The 16,142-nt window shown below is 52.3% G+C and overlaps 1 protein-coding gene across 6 annotated transcripts in view; it reads left to right on the forward strand.

Annotated features, from left to right (window-relative positions):
* The window catches only part of FAM83H (family with sequence similarity 83 member H), a 27,647-nt gene continuing 11,505 nt past the window's right edge, over nucleotides 1-16,142 (forward strand). Inside the window, exons 1-2 of one of the 6 annotated variants that reach the window (XM_074559535.1) lie at nucleotides 1-643; nucleotides 738-1,624. In XM_074559535.1, coding sequence (XP_074415636.1) covers nucleotides 1,570-1,624 — 55 coding nt within the window. In that variant the 5' untranslated portion in view covers nucleotides 1-643; nucleotides 738-1,569. Of the gene's footprint in view, nucleotides 1,625-2,588; nucleotides 4,361-4,403; nucleotides 6,091-16,142 lie in introns of those variants that run through there. The other 5 variants (XM_005496507.4, XM_026798713.2, XM_014273837.3 and 2 more) reach the window with 5 other exon arrangements.

The raw sequence follows: 16,142 nt of genomic DNA on the forward strand, positions 1-16,142 counted from the left end.
AGTGACGCGATCGTGACGCGACAGCGGCGGGCCCGGACCGAGCCCAGGCCAAGCGGAGCCCGGGAAAGGATCCTGTAGCGGGGATTGAAACGGCTCCGAGAGGAAGCGGCTCAGGGCCCGTGCTGCGCACCGCCTGTGGAAAGGTGCAGCTCTGTGCCTGCAGAAACCATTGAGCTGCAGTTGTGGTGACTCCTCATTGATTTAATACCCCTAAACCAGCATTTAAATCATTTAAATCAGGAGCCGCTGTGCAGTGAGGCTGTTTCTCCTCATGGAGGACGGAGCAGGCACACAGTGAGTGCCCCTGACTGCCCGGCCGTGTTTGCCCTCAGCTGAGCTGGGCTGAGCTGAGCTGGGCTGGGCTGGGCTGGGCTGAGCTGAGTTGGGCTGAGCTGAGCTGAACTGACAGGACCCTGGGTGCCGTCGAGCTCCTTGGGGAGCCCATCCCAGCGGTGAGCCACTCTCTGGGGGCACAACCTTTCTCTGATATCCAGCCTAACCCTCGCCTGACACAGCTGCAGCCATTCCCTCGGGCCTGTCCCTGGTGACTGCAGAGATCAGTGTCTGCACCTCGTTCCCTCAGAAGGAGGGTTCAAACTGCCACCAGTCTGGAACTGAAATGTGTCTCCTGTGCCAGCGCAGGGTGAGCTCTGGCTCTGGATATCCTTGTTCCTGAGGCCGAGTGGGTCTGGCCCAGCCAAGCAGTCTGGATCTTCTCTGGATTTTCTCTTACTCAGGTCATAGTGGATGTTCTGAATCCCCTTCTGCACGGGGGACCCTCCAGTGGGGTTGTGGTTAGGGCCAGGTGAGCTGATCCCGGGGACTTCCCTTCCTTAGGGCAAGGACCCTTCCTGGATTTTCCCCAAAGGAAAGGACAGCCATCAGGTAAACCACAAAACAGCAAAACCTCACAACAGCTTCCTGCCTGGTGCCCAAAGGGTGCTGCTGTGTAAATACAACACTGATTCTTCGCAGATTATTCCTCATCAGCCCCTTTAATTGAAGGCAGTTTTCTTTAGAAAAGCAAAGAGCTAACAGCGAAACTGTGAAAGAAACTGTGAAACTGTGCAAGACCACATTTCTGTTCCCACCCCCAGAGTTCCATGCAGATGTTGGTTCTGCTTGCTGGAATAATGTGGGATTTCTCCACATTAAAAAAGTCATTGTGAAGAGCTAGAGGGGGATGACTCGTGTTACCACTGAAGAGACTTCCAATTCTGTCAGCCCAGGGGGTGGGAATTGCATTGGGGACCTGTGAGATGAGTGACCAAGCCTGCGGTCACTGCAGAACAATCAGCCCAGTGCCAGTCAGTGCCTGGGACTCCTGAAACTGAGCTGGCATGAAAACAGGCAGATCACGTTAAACAGCTCCAGAGCAGACAGATAAAGGGCAAAAGCAGAGCTGCGCTTAACCCAGATAATCTGATATGTACACATGCAGAGCCTGAGAGATCAAATCCAGAGTGGCAGCTGGGATGAGTCATCCGTGGGGAGTCAAGGGCAAGATTCACCACCTTCTGCACTATCAAAGAGCCCGTGGATTTGCACTGCTAGAGGAGCGGCTCTGCAATGAGGCCCTGCTCTCCAGATCACCCTGTGTGTGCTCGTGGTGCCTCTGGGGCAGGTAATGTGTCTGTTCCTCACATCCTGGCAGTGATCACAGTGGGCCAGCACCTCACTGGTGGATGGAGCCAGGGGCCATGTGATAATCACAGGATCATGGAATGTTTTGGGTGGGAAGGGACTCAAAGCCCATCTAATCCCACCCCTGCCATGGCAGGGACACCTTCCCCTGTCCCAGGCTGCTCCCAGCCCCGTCCAGCCTGGCTTTGGGCACTGCCTGGGATCCACAGCTGCTCTGGGCACTCTGTGCCAGGGTCTGCCCACCCTGCCAGGGAACGATTCCTAATTCCCAATGTCCCATCCAGCCTGGCTTTGGGCACTGCCAGGGATCCAGAGCTGCTCTGGGCACCCTATGCCAGGGTCTGCCCACCCTGCCAGGGAACAATTCCTGCCCAATATCCCATCCAGCCTGGCTCTGGGCACTGCCAGGGATCCACAGCTGCTCTGGGCACCCTGTGCCAGGGCCTCACACCCTCACAGGGCAGAACTTCCTCCCAGTATCCCAGCTAAACCTACCAGAAGTCAAGCTCCCATCAGATTTCCAGGATTTCAGTTTTAAAATCAGAATCATTACGGTCACAATAGACCTGTAGGAGCACCAAGACCAAGCACCAGCCCAGCACCACCACCATGTTCGCCCCTAACCCACGTGCTTGAGTGCCATATCCCCATGTGTGGGGATATTCTTGGAACAGTTCTGTGGCACCAGAGAACACAAACTTGTGCAATCCCCTCTTAATCAGTGCTGAGACCCCTCGCAGTGCTCCTGTTCAGGCTGTTGCCAAAACTGAGGGCTGGAGCAGTACCCCAGCATGACCTGCCCGACACATGTGGGCTGTGTTGGTTCCTGGGGAGAACGGTGCTCAAGAGTTCTCCCTGCTGCTGCTCCCCTGCTCAGAGTATTCTCCCAGCTGTTCCCCACCTGTTCGGAGTGTTCTCCCACCTGCTCAGGGTGTTCTCCCTGCTGATCAGGGTGTTCTCCCTGCTCCCCTGCTCAGGGTGTTCTCCCTGCTGCTGCTCCCCTGCTCAGAGTGTTCCCTGCCTGCTCTGCTGTCTCTGAGAGCTGCAGTCCCAGGTGAAGCAGCTACCACAATCTGAAATTAGGTCTCACCTCATTGCACACACTTTGTTTTACCCCGTGTGGTTAATCCAGACATCGACAATCTGGGACACGAGTGTGCCTTGTTTGAAGGCCGTTGGCAGAGGGAGCCTGGTGAGACACTGGTGACAAACAGTAATTACCCAGCTTGGATTACTGCACTAATCCAGTGTAACAATGCAAACACGTTGTAATTCATGAAAACCAAACAAACACCACTTACACACGTACATTGCGTTTACAGGGAAAGAAGGTTCTCTAAAATAACCAATATTATCTTGGAAATAATGCAAGAAAATAAACACAACCAACATTCAGAATAGAAAAGCAGCAAAACTGTATTACTAATTCCCAAGTGGAAGGATGAGGCCTCTTTATTCCATTAGGAATAGCTTTAAAATCAGCAATTCCAGGTTATATTTACTCTGGAGTGCAAAAGAAATTGTCTCAGGAGAAGTCGAACCTACTCCAATAAAATGTTGGTGACGTGTTTGTGTATATAGCAGTTGTGAAACTGAAAGTAAAAGCATCCTGTTTGATATTCAGGTTTGAAAGTTAGTTTTGAAAAGCTGGAACACAAAAGGTTCACCAATATCCTTTTAAGTGATTTGGAAAAGAGAAAATGAGAGGTTTAAAATGTTTTCTGTTTAACAGTGAGAAGATTGAAAAGTGATAATTGTATCTACATTACTGAGAAATACTTTACTCAAATACAGGCTATGAGACTTAATGAAGTAGATTAAACTGGTGTGAGATAAAGGCTGAAACAAGAGTGTAGGGTTATCCCACAAGCTCTGGGAATGCAAGTGTGTTTTCACTGGGATTTAATAACATCTCAGAATAACTCACACAGGTCCTTGCGGGCTGATAGAATCTAAAAGCCAGAGTTCACAAAGATTTCAAGTTCTTTTACGGGTAATTCCACACTCTTACTGCAAGTCATCGTTATTTAAGGATAAAAGGTTTGTAAAGCCACACACAGAAACCTTGCAGAAAAACTAATGAAACAGTTTAAACCTGACTTTCTGAGGGATTTCACCAATTCATATTTCAGTATCACACAGGGAAAAGCTCCAAACTCACGTTGAAACTGGCTTTCCTTACAGGCAGGATTGGTTCAGCTCGTTCAGAATCACAGGGACACTGCTTATCCAATCTAAGTTTATCTGTGAGATACCAGACAGATGGTGTAGCTCCCCTGTATCCAGTGGGGTTCAGCTGCAGTTCATCTTTTTGGCCTGGAAGGTCTGAATTGCCCCCATGTACACAGTGGCAGCATTCCAAGGTCTCTGGGGTGGCTGGTGCTGATACAGCCACCTCTGTCACCAGCTGACACCAGTGTTCAGTCTGATAGGTCCTGCCTCAAATAGCCATATCAAAACCATGACACTACCAGCAGTGCCATCATTTTGGGGCCTCAAAACAGATCCTTTGCAGTTTCTTGATGACAGAAGAGGGATTATAGCAAAGATGTAAACACTACATTCCATTAGAGAGCAGAAGTGTTCTGTTCCACAGAAGAGAAACTAAGCAGTTGATGAATCGTTACCTCAATTCCAGTGCCTGAAGGGGCTCCAAGAGATCTGGACTTTAGACAGGAGTGACAGGACAGAGGGGAATGGCTTCCCACTACCAGAGGTGAGTTTAGTTTGGATGTTGGGAAGGAATCCTTCCCTGTAAGGGTGGGCAGGCCCCGGCACAGGGTGCCCAGAGAAGCTGCGGCTGCCCCATCCCTGGCAGTGTTCAGGGCCAGGTTGGACAGGGCTTGGAGCAGCCTGGGACAGTGGAAGGAGGTGGAACTGGATGAGGTGTAAGGTCCCTTCAACCCAACCCATTCCATGATTCAAAGATCACTGAGTCCAGCTGCTCCCCAGGACTCCCAGGACCAGCACCAGCCCATGTCCCCAGTGCCACATTCACTCCACTTTTCAGTCTCCTCAGGGATGGGGACTGGGCAGCTGTGCCAGGGCTGGACAGCCCTTTCCAGGTGGAATTTTCCAAATATCCCACCTAAACCTCTTCTGGTGCAGCTTGAGGCCATGACCTCTCATGCAGTCATTGATTAACTGGGAGAACAGCCTGACCTCCCCCCCACCACGGCTCTGCCGTCCTGTAATGGAATTGTAGAGAGCGAGCAGGTCCCTCCTGACCCCCTTTTCTCCAGGCTGAGCCCCCCAGCTCCCTCAGCCCGGTGCTGCAGACTCTCCCACAGCTCCGTTCCCTCCTGACCCCCTTTTCTTCAGGCGGAGCCCCCCCAGCTCCCTCAGCCCGGTGCTGCAGACTCTCCCACAGCTCCGTTCCCTCCTGACCCCCTTTTCTCCAGGCGGAGCCCCCCAGCTCCCTCAGCCCGGTGCTGCGGACTCTCCCACAGCTCTGTTCCCTCCTTGGACACGCTGCAGCCCCTCAGAGGAGCCCGAGCGTGTCGCCGCCCCGCAGACACCCCGGCCGTGCCCGGCCCTCGGTCCCTCCCTCATGGCGGACCCCCCGCCCCGCCTGAGTCAGCGCCGGCCCGGCCCTCACGACGGCGGCGGCCGGGCGGGACGAGCTGGGACATGAAAGGTGGAACAGGCGCTGCCACGCCCGGGGCTGCGGGGAATCTCGCTTAACCCTTCCCTGCCCGCGGGGCCCCGGCCGCGGGAGCGGGCACGGTGATGGGGGGAGACGGGAGGCCGCGGCTGTCTCCTCAGAGCCGCTTCCACAGCACCGCCGGGGACACGGGGCGCTGCCCCTGGGCCCTCCTGTTCCACGGTGCCACTGGCCGGGAGCTGCTGCTCGTCTGTCCCCAGCACGCCCAGAGCACCACAAGTGCCCGAGGAGCCCAAATCCCCCTTCCTGGGAGCCGCAGGGCCACGACCGAGCGGGGACCAGCGCCCAGGGGCCCTGCCCGGGGCTGGGGGCCGAGGGCTGGGCTGGGGTCCGTGTCACGGGCTGGGACAGCACCGGGGCTGGGCTGGGGTCCGTGCCACGGGCCGGGACAGCACCGGGGCTGCGGCGAGCCCTGCCCCGCTGCCAGTGCCGAGCTGGTCTGACAGGCTCGGGGCAGACGGAAGGGAGAGGCCTCCGGCGGCTCAGGAATGCGCAGCCCTTATCTCTGGCTCCCTGCGCGCCTGGGGAGGGAACAGCTCTCCGGAGTTTGCCTTTCTCTCTCTGTTACTCACCCCCGCTCTGCCCTGGGTGGAGCCTCGCTCGCTGGCTCCCAGGTGAATCAGGTTGCAGGCACGTCCAAGTGAGCAGACAGTGACCCACCACCTGCCCCAGCTCACCTGGGAAGGTAGAGAAGGGTGGAGACCTCGTGGGTACCTGCATGGCCGCCTGAGCCAGAGAGCGACCCACTGCCTACCCACCAGCTGGCCGGCTTCCCTGGTAAGGTAGGAGAAGGGCATGTACCTCCTGGGGTACCTGTGTGGCTGCCTGAGGTGGAGGGCAAGGCCTGGGCAGGGCCTGTCCTGCTCCTCTGCCCAGTGCCTGGCATCTGGGACAGGGAATTCCATAGGCAATCCATGGGCAGGAGGTTGCTGCTTCTATGTGGGAAGGCTCCAGTGGCAGGAGCTCCCAGTTATGCCATGACAGAGGGAAGGGAGGAAGACAGAAGGAGACGATAGAGGCAAGGGGGGCGAGAGAATGTCCCAGTACAGGCAGCAGGGTCTGGGGATGGGAAAGGAATGCACCCAGAACATCCCGGTACAGGCAGCAAGGTCTGGGGATGGGAAAGGAATGCACCCAGAACGTCCCAGTACAGGCAGCAGGGACTGGGGATGGGAAAGGAATGGACCCAGAACGTCCCAGTACAGGCAGCAGGGACTGGAGATGGTGAGGGAAGGGACCTGGAATGTCCCAGCTGTGTTTGGGATGGCAAGGGAAGGGACCCTTCTGTCCTCAGGTCAAAATTGGTTGTCAAACACTTCATACAATTGTGTTTGTTCCCTTTTGAGAAATCCCTCAGGAGCAGATATTCCCAAACTCAGCCTCATTCTTTGGGAAGAGTCTTGCAGCCTGACTGAGCTCCCCATAACAAAGCCCAGGCCGCTCTCCTGTTTGGACCAGGGACACTGTAGGGATGTATGGTCAGGCGATTGGGACAGAGGGGATGTGCTGTGAGGGCCGAGGTCTGCGAGGAGCTGGGAAGCAGCTCCCAAGGCCCCTGCATTCCACACACAGGGATTGGGTGTGCTCTGAGTGCTGACACGGCCCACGAGCCCTGGCACAGCCGTGCACGTACGGGCAGGAGCAGGGACAGATGAGTGTGGACAGGCGCACACGGGCTGGCACTTGTTGAGTTTTCCATAGGTGTGAGCCTGACAGACCTCAGGACTGGTGTGTGAGGACAGGAAGGGGATGGGTCCGTGTTGCTCACTCTAAATTGGCCGGGGTCAATAGGGGTCAATTGTGGATCTTGCCTGGCCTCAGGATTGGGTTCTCCATCTAGAACAGTTAGAAAGGGAAGAGGCACCTGTGTAGGAGCAGAAGTACTGATCACATCCTTCTGCTGCTGAAAACATCTAATTTGTGGAAGCTGCGATAAGCTCAGCTGCAAGAGATGCCAAAAATAGGTCAGTAACAGCAAACTACCCCAAACTGGAGCAGTGACAGCAGCAGCAGTGCTGAGCACCAGTTCCCATTTCCTGTGCAAATGTTCTCCTTGGATCAGGAGGCAGGAGAGCACAGTGAGTCTCAGCCCCATTAGATGGACACATGGGAGGTGCATTTTAGGGAGAGAAAGTTGTTTTCGTTTTGGTCTCACTCCTCTTTACCCAAGGGACTTTATAGTTGCATTTGAGGTGTAAAAAGAGAGTTGGATTTGCTGTGACCTGGCAATAGGAGTATTCTGAGGGGGGAAAAAGGTCTTGCTCTTGATATGCTTTAGGGGAAATTGCATGCCAAAGGAAAAAGTTGTTGTTCCCCCATTCCTGGAAGGTTCAAGGCTGGGATGGGGCTGGGAGCAACCTGGTCTATTGGAAGGTGTTCCTGCCCATGGCAGGGGGGTGAAACAAGATGGGTTTGAAGATCCTTTCCAACTCTAACCTGTCTAATCCAACTCTAATCAGTCTCTGATTCTGAGGTTCTGTAAGTGTGGGAATGTCTGTGTGCTCGTGTCAAAGCAGGGTTGTGGCTCAGGACAGATTCACCCATGTTCTAGACATTTTTCTGGCAACCAAAAATTTTCCAGAAAATGGAAATGCACCTCCAAACCCCACAGGATTGGAATTCTTTGCATTTTACAGTTTCATGGGACACATCTGGAGTGCTTATCAGGCCCCATGTGCTGGATTCTTGTAGTCTTAGTGAAGAAGAGGAGATTGATGAGTGCATTTCTAAAATCAGTGTGTGGGGGAAGTAAAAGTCAAGGGCAGCACGTGGTTCTCTCCCAAATTAGACCTTACACCGATTGTCCTTTTTTTTAAGTTCTCCGTTTTAGACTTCCTTATGCTTGCTACCTTTTGAATAAAAACCCAGGGGAAGGGATTGGCTGCAGGATAGTGAATGTGACACAAGCATTGCTGTCATAGATGTGGCACTGGGACATGGGTTAATGGTGGCCTTGGCAGTGCTGGGAGAGCTGTTGGACTCAAGGGTCTCAGGAGGCTTTTCCAATGCAAAGGACTCTGTGATCGTTCAGATAATCTCCTAAGAGACTTTTGCCTGCAGGATGACATTTCATTTCCAGCTGCTGTAAACATCAGATTTTGTGCTGGTACTCCTCACAGCTCAGATTTCCCTGTCCGCTCTGTACCCTTGCTGCATGGGACAGTTAAGGCTGACAGGTTCATGTGCTGCCACTGTGGGACACATTGACAGGTGTCTCAGCAACCACTTCACAAAGAAAATTACAACATGTAATTTTTCTGCTGCTTTTCCCTTCCTCTGGCCTGCAGAAAGATCCCCTGGATATCCCGAATGTCTGGCCACTTTCTGATTCTCCAGCAAAGAATGTTCTGTGGGATCCCTTGCCCTCGTAGGCAGAGATGAGTGAGAGTCCAGTGGGTTTTGGAGGTGCAGACCAGGCACCAGTTCTGCTCTGCCACTGCCTGCAGCATTCAGGGCATTCACTGCTCACCTGAGACACAGAAAGTGTTCTTGGAGCCTTTTATCAGGGTCAGCTGCCACAGGTATGAACGCAGACAGTGCAGCTGCCATCTCTGGAAACTCAGTGAACAGTTGATTAATTGAGGCAATTTCTCATCTGATGGCCAAAACTTCTGCAGTGAAACTCCCAGCAGCAGGCAGGTACTTGTCTGTTTTCTAATGATGACTGAGATCCACATAAGACCATCCAGAGTGAAAATGGGGTGGCATTCTCTCAGATGATTAACATGGAGTGATCAGCTGTTCAGATGACCAAAGGAGAAGGTCTGGGAGCATTATATGGCATTGTAACAGGAATAACAAATTCCGACCAGAAATTCTGACAGTGACCCAGGCTTTGAGCCTACTGCCTGAAGAGGACACTGAGAAGGAGAACTGGTAAGACTCAGCACGAAATGCAGAGAGAAGAATGGAAAGAGAAAAAATAAGAATTAGGACTTGGCAGGGCAGTTGTAGCTAAAAAAGTGCCTAGTGGAGGTTATTTGCCATATTTCCCTGTCCTGTTGTGAGAAATGTGAGAAGAGCAGTTCATGGGAAGGTGTCCAGCATCCAATATCATGCAGCCATGGAATGGTTTGGGTTGGAAGGGACCTTCAAGACCATCTCCTCCAACCCCCTGCCATGGACACCTTACACCAGCCCAGGGTGCTCCCAGCCTCATCCAGCCTGGCCTTGGGCACTTCCAGGGATGGGGAATCATCCACAGCTTCTCTAGGCAGCTTCCTCTTTGCCCCAGCTCTTGTACAATTCCATGTTCTGACCAAAGTAGGAAAGTGTGGGCTACACTTCAGAACTAGAGATCCTGCACCCCTGTAAGACTGGCAGGATCCTTTTCAGGAGAAGCCGAACCCTCAGAACAGAAAGTGAGAAGCAGCTTCTGGAGAGGACGAGCATGTCCTGCTGTTCATACAGGTTCTTCCTCTGCAGCAAGATCAGAAGGCACTGCCTTGTCCTTCCATCACACAGTGCAGAATTAAAAACCCCACACCTTGAACCATCTTCGAGGAGACAGGTCTCTTCCCAGATCATTTACCAAGTACAACATTTTCTTGAGAGCAAGCTAACACTTTCCATGTCTCATTGTCACCATGTCTGCTTCAGTCATTTTCCCTCAGGCATTGCTGTCCTCTCCTAAACCCAACCCTCCCAGAACATCAGCAGTTTGTTTGCATAGGATCTTTCCTAATTTTTTTGAGGCCAAATTTTTTTTTAAATAATTGATTTGTAAACTTTGTGTATAGAGCCATTTTGGAAACATGAATTTTTGCACAGCCCACCCTAAGAGATGTCAGTGATGCCGCTGAATGTGGTGTATCGGCCAGGTGAGGCCCATCACAGGGATCAAAATGCCTTGATTCGTTTCTTGCCCATAGTTCAGAAGCCCTTTGAGTGTTGATAGCACAGAGGGGTTTGTGGCTGGCTGTGCAGAGTGTGGCTAAAGAACAGACTGTCTGCGCTGCCTTTCTCTTCTTGCTGCTGTCTAGGGCAGTGAGAAGATGTGGTGGTTGAGCCCAGGATTGTCTGTACTTGCAGGTAAGGGGTCTGGGGAACAGCTTGGCTCTTTGCAGACTCTGGGATCCAGCCCTGCCTCCTCGCAGGCAGCTCCTCCTGGGTGCTCCAGGCAGCCTGGGCTGCTGGGAGTGTCCCAAAGCAGCGGAGCAGGTCCAGCCAGGGAGGGATCACCTGAGCGAGGCAGCCTGGGAACTGGCTGTGCAGGCAGAACACGTAACAACAAGCACTGCAGTCAGCACGGGGATGGAGCCAGCCCCAGGTGCTGAGGCATCAGCAGGGCTGGCACCAGGCACAGCAGATGAGAGACAAAGGCAGCACTGAGCCGGTTCCCTTTTGCTTAGGCTGGGCAAACACGGTCCAGCGCCCTTGATTCACACCTGGCACAAAGGCTCTGGAGAAAGGCACGTCCTTTTATTTATTTATTTTAATCTGTAGGGCTTTGTGGTGATCACAGCATGTCTGAATCTCTGATTTCCTGCTGCTCTGTTGGAAAAAAACAGTAAAAGCCTGTTGAAATGGAACATAATATGGACAGGCACCAAATGCTGCCCACGTCAACAGGTCTGTGCTTTTCCTGGTTTCTGCTCCTATAATGAATCCAGAGGCAAAGGGACAGTTTTTACCTCCAGCTTCATCTATCAGCCACTTTTCCTTACATTAAATATTCCACGTGGTTGAGTGTTTTTCACTGTGGAGAAATCTGCAGACTGTGACCACATCTGACTCTTCCCTTTATGAGGGGGCTCTGACAGCTTTTGGGGATCTCAAAACCAAATGTGTGTGACAGGAATCACAGCCAGTAAAGTCACTCCCGTTTATAGCAGTGGGAACAGAGGCACATCTCAGGCCAAGCTGAAGGGAGATTTCCCTCAGAGACCCCTCCCCACCCCTGCCTTGATCAGAGCATGGGGATGGCTGAGACCTGCCTGCTCCTTCCTCTCCACCTGCTCCTCTCCTCCTGATGGGCATTTTGGCTGTGGAGGGGAGTGACCCCACTGGGACTCCCCATGCACCACTGCAGCAGCAGCAGCAGTGCAGTGTTTGACACAGCAGCAGTGCAGTGTTTGCTACAGCAGCAGTGCAGTGTCTGATGCATCAGTTGCAGTAGCAGAAGTGCAGTGTCTGACGCAGCAGCAGTGCAGTTTTATGCAGCAGCAGCAGTGCAGTGTTTGATGCAGCAGCAGTGCAGTGTCTCACACAGCAGTTGCAGCAGCAGCAGCTGTGCAGTGTTTGATGCAGCTGCAGCAGCAGCAGTGAAGTGTTTGATGCAGCAGCAGTGCAGCGCCTTTGCACAGCCCAGCAGACGGGCGGAGCAGACCTGGATCCTGCTGCTCCCCAGCCCATTCCAGGCCCCTCATCTGCCACTTTTTGGGTTTCCAACAAGCTGCTTCGTGCTCTCCTTGATCCGCTGCCCCCGAGCATGGGAGGGGTTGCTGCACACAGCCACAGAGGAGCTGCCTTCAGTTCTCCTGCCGCTTCCCCTGCCAACCCAGCCACGGGCCCAGAGTGCCAGCAGTGCTCACACCTCCTTCCTTCCTTCTGTGGGCTCTCTGTGCAGGGCCAGGAGTTTGGCTTGCTGGTCCCTGTGCGTCCTCTCCAGCTCAGGAGATTACGTGGTTCCTTCCACACCCTTCTGTGTACCTGTCCGTGCTCTTGCTTGTCCCAGCCATGGTGTTAGGAGAAGAATTTCTTGGGGAGAAACTGAATTTTGCAGGTTTGGTTCTAAAGGTTCTGATCATGAGTGGTGATACTTCTAAATTTATGGACATAATTTCATAGAATGATCACTTAGGATAGCAGAGAAGTGCATGAAATGCCAAATAATGGTAACAGACTTCTAGAATGTCTGAAGAAGTAACACTATGTAAGTGTGGTCTGGAATTGTGCTGCTCTGGAGCCAGGCTGGGACAGCTGGGGCTGCTCAGCCTGGAGAAGAGAAAGCCCTGGAGACACCTCAGAGCCCCTTCCAGTGCCTAAAGGGGCTCCAGGAGAGCTGGAGGGGGACTTTGGACAGGGGCCTGGAGTGACAGGACACTGCCAGAGGACAGGGTTTAGAGGGGATATTAGGGAGGAATCATGGAATGTTTTGGGTTGGAAGTACCTTACACCTCATCCAGTCCCCCACCCCTGCCATGGGCAGGGACACCTTCCACTGGCCCAGGGTGCTCCAAACCCCATCCAGACTGGCTTTGGACACTGCCAGGGACGGGGCAGCCTGTGCCAGGGCTCACCGCCCTCACAAGGTGTCCCCAGTATCTGACTGATCCTCCTGTCAAAGCTGCCTCCCATCCTCTGGTCAATTCTGGTATAGAGCACTGACAGTTCCAAGCAGGATCTTGGTAGGGTGGATTGTGTGACAGGGTAAGGGGGAATCTCAGAATTAAAACAGTTGAGGTCTGAGCACTGAGGCTTTAGCAGGCTGATTTGTTGATGTCTGGGAGAAAAATTAAGAGAGTATTTGGCCAAACATGAGCATGTCTGTTAGAAGATGAATCCCATCCCATATTTCTTGGATATTATCTGTAAGGGGGTGCAGATAGGCACATTGTACATGCGCATTCGGTCACTGATCCTGGAGGAGTCATCCTGGTTCTGAAACCTGGGGGTTTTGGGACATTCCAGGTGCCTTTGGGCATCCAAAGCTCCCACAGCCTGCTCAGCAGCAGCTGGAGGCCAGGCCAGGCACCTTGGGGCATCCCAGGTGACATGGAGAGCTGTGTGTGAGCACCTCAATTGCTGCCCTGGCCATGCCTTGTTTGCACTTTATTTATTGTGACTTTCCCAAGGCCTAAGGGCTTGGTGATGGGGAGAGGCAGATTTCCCCCCTTGCTGCCTAATTTACCTTCTGGAATTTTTCTTTCCTTGAAGCACCAGGGGCTTGGCTGCAGCGTCAGTAGGGATGTTGCCCAGTGGTTTGAAGAATGTCTTGGGTCATTGTATCGGTGTTTTCTGCTCAAAACATCTAGCTTCAAACAACTGCTGGAGTTCTTTCCTAGGTCATATTGTCAGGATGTAGCAGGATTCCTTTCCTTTCCCATCTGATGCTGGGGCAGTTCTCTCCCACTCTCCCAGGGAGGCTTTTCCCAGTGAAATTGTGGCTGTCGAAGGTGTGGAGGACATTGGTGATGTGCTTGTGCTTTCCTTTGCCCTTCTGGAGGTGCACTGCAGGGTTTTTGGGCTAGGGGACCTCAGGGCCTTAGTTTTGCAATATTGTCCTGGGAATGGAAGGAGGGATGTTCAGGGTTCCCTCTACCTGAACTCGTCTCACAGCTGCAGGTGCTGGCTTGGCATGAGCTCCTCTCCTCCTGTACCCACTGCAGTTCAGTGCCTGAGCTGTAACTGCACACAGAATATCTTGTTACTCATTATAAGGAAATATTTTGTTACCCATTATAAAGACCCCCAAGCAAATTGCCACACCTTATTCTTTTTAGCATTCCCATTTCTCCCTCAAATCCTCATTACTCATGTCAGAAGATTTTGTAAACTGGGACCAGCAATTAAAATAAAATGAAATTCCTAATTAAATAAAATAAACAAGCATGTAAGTAAGTAAAATTCTCTATTAATCAGTACTTACAGGCTGAAAATCTACATTTGGGGTATTTTCAGTTTGTGGTTCAGTTTCTTTGACAGTTTTGATGGTTCAGAATTCCAGAAATACAACAATTGTCTTTTTCTGGAGTGAAAGAAGCTGCAGAAAATAGATGTGCAGGTAAAGTTCAAGCAAGGAGCCAACCCCTGCTTGGAGTCACAGAATCACAGAGTGGGCTGAGTTGGAAGGGGCCACACATCAATCCCAGCTGCTGGCCCTGCACAGGACCACGCCAGGAGTCCCACCCTGTGCCCCAGAGCGTTGTCCAAATGCTTGGACTCTGCCAGGGAACCTGTTCCAGGGCCCAGCCACCCTTCCTCTGGGGGAAAAACCTTGTTTTAATTTCCAACCTCACCCTCCCCTGATGCAGCTGCAGCTGCTCCCTCGGCTCCTGCCACTGCGCACCCCAGAGGAGATCGGTGTCTGCTCCTCCTCCTCCTCTCATGAGGAGGTTGTGGGGTGCTCTGAGGTCTCCCCTCAGGCTCCTGCAGGTGGTTTTAGGTGCCCCTGATTGAGGAGAATCCAGCCCTCAGGGGAGAAGAGAGCTGATAATTCCAATAACTGATGTGTGTCCGTAACTCTGATGTGTGTCCAGGCTCCTGTCCCTCTGAGGGGAAACCTGGCCTTGTGCTCCCTGAGCTCTGGTTAAAAGGAACCAAGGCTTAAAGCATGGAATGCCCTAAAAAATACATGGAATACACAGTTCTGGAGTAAAAAACCAGCAGGGCAATGTGGCACAGTGAGTAATCCATCTCCTGTTCCTTGAGGCATGTGAACTGCTCCTCCACCAAATCCAGCCTTGCACTGGGATAATGGACACACTTGGAATGGAGCAATTCTAGTTAGGAGAGAAGTGAAAAATAGGAGTTTAAAAGCCATTCTGTCTCAGAAACCTCCCTCTGGCACACAAATATCAGCCAGAAGTGGCATGTGATTGCTTACATCTGATTTGGAGAGGAATTGCTTTCCAAATAGTGGATGGTGTGATCCAGAAGTGGAGAACTGGCCTGGCAGTCAGCAGCTCCATGACACCAAATCTGACCCAGGGCCTCAGAGCTCTGCCAGTGCAAACAGGTCATCCCAGGGGCTGGAACAGAGCAAAACAAAATTATAAAAATCTATGAACTAAGTGCAGAATCCATCTGAAGTCAGCAAGATGAGCTGTAGCAGGACAAATTTTATTTATTCCTTGACCTGAACTCACATCCACCAAAGTGACAAAAGGTCACAAATATCCTTTGGGGTTCCAGGTACTTTCTTCCCTTCTGCTTTACCTGACAGGGAAGGATTTTGGAACATAAATGAAATATCCAGAATTTAGTGTGTTTGTGTATATATATGTGTGTGTATATAGCTATTTATTTATTTACATACTTACTTATATGTATAAACCAGCATTTTTCATGCAAACTGAGGATTCATCAGCGTGGTGTTGTTCTTGATGCAACCTAGGGATTTAAAGGATGCCAACAATTAATGGCATCATGGAAGCATGAGATGGTTTGGGTTGGAAGGGACTCCTCTTGTTCCGTGCTCTGCAAGGGCACCTTGCACCAGACCAGGGGGCTCCAAGCCATGGAACACACAAAGAGCTGGGGCAGATACCTGTGGGGGCACAAACACAACTTCTGGTTTTTATTTCACAGTTATTAGCCTTGTGTCTTCACCAGGAACCTTCCAAACATCCCCTGCAGGCTCCCCCTGATCCTCCAGGCCAGCAGCCCTCCCTCACTGCTGGGTTCAGTGATACCAGGACACCCCCAGCTCCCTGTCCATGTTCAGTGACACCAGGACACCCCCAGCTTTGCGTCCGTGTTCAGTGACACCAGGACACCCCCAGCTTTGTGTCCGTGTTCTCCCAGTGTCCCAGGGAAGCCCATGAGGAGCAGTTTGCTTTCACATCAAATTTACCTCTTCACTGGTGCTATTTTCCCTGCTTATTCACAAATGTACTCATCCTGGGGTCTCAGGTGACTGCAAACACTGGCAGCAGTGCCTGACCCCCACCTGGCTGCACCCTGCTGCCAGGGAGCTGCAGAGCAATGAGAGCTCCCCCAGATCAGCCCAGCTGAGCACAGGGGGTTCCTGGTGTCCCTCTGAACCTACCAGGTTCACCTTCTGTCCTTTTGGTCCTTGTGCTGGCAGCAGAGATGCCCTGGTCACAGTTTGTGGATGTCTCCTCTAGACTGAGGAATCAGAGTTCAGGCATAAGCCTCCCCATTTGGGAGT

This window comes from Zonotrichia albicollis, chromosome 1 (assembly GCF_047830755.1).
Source record: "Zonotrichia albicollis isolate bZonAlb1 chromosome 1, bZonAlb1.hap1, whole genome shotgun sequence".
Classification (NCBI taxonomy): domain Eukaryota; kingdom Metazoa; phylum Chordata; class Aves; order Passeriformes; family Passerellidae; genus Zonotrichia; species Zonotrichia albicollis.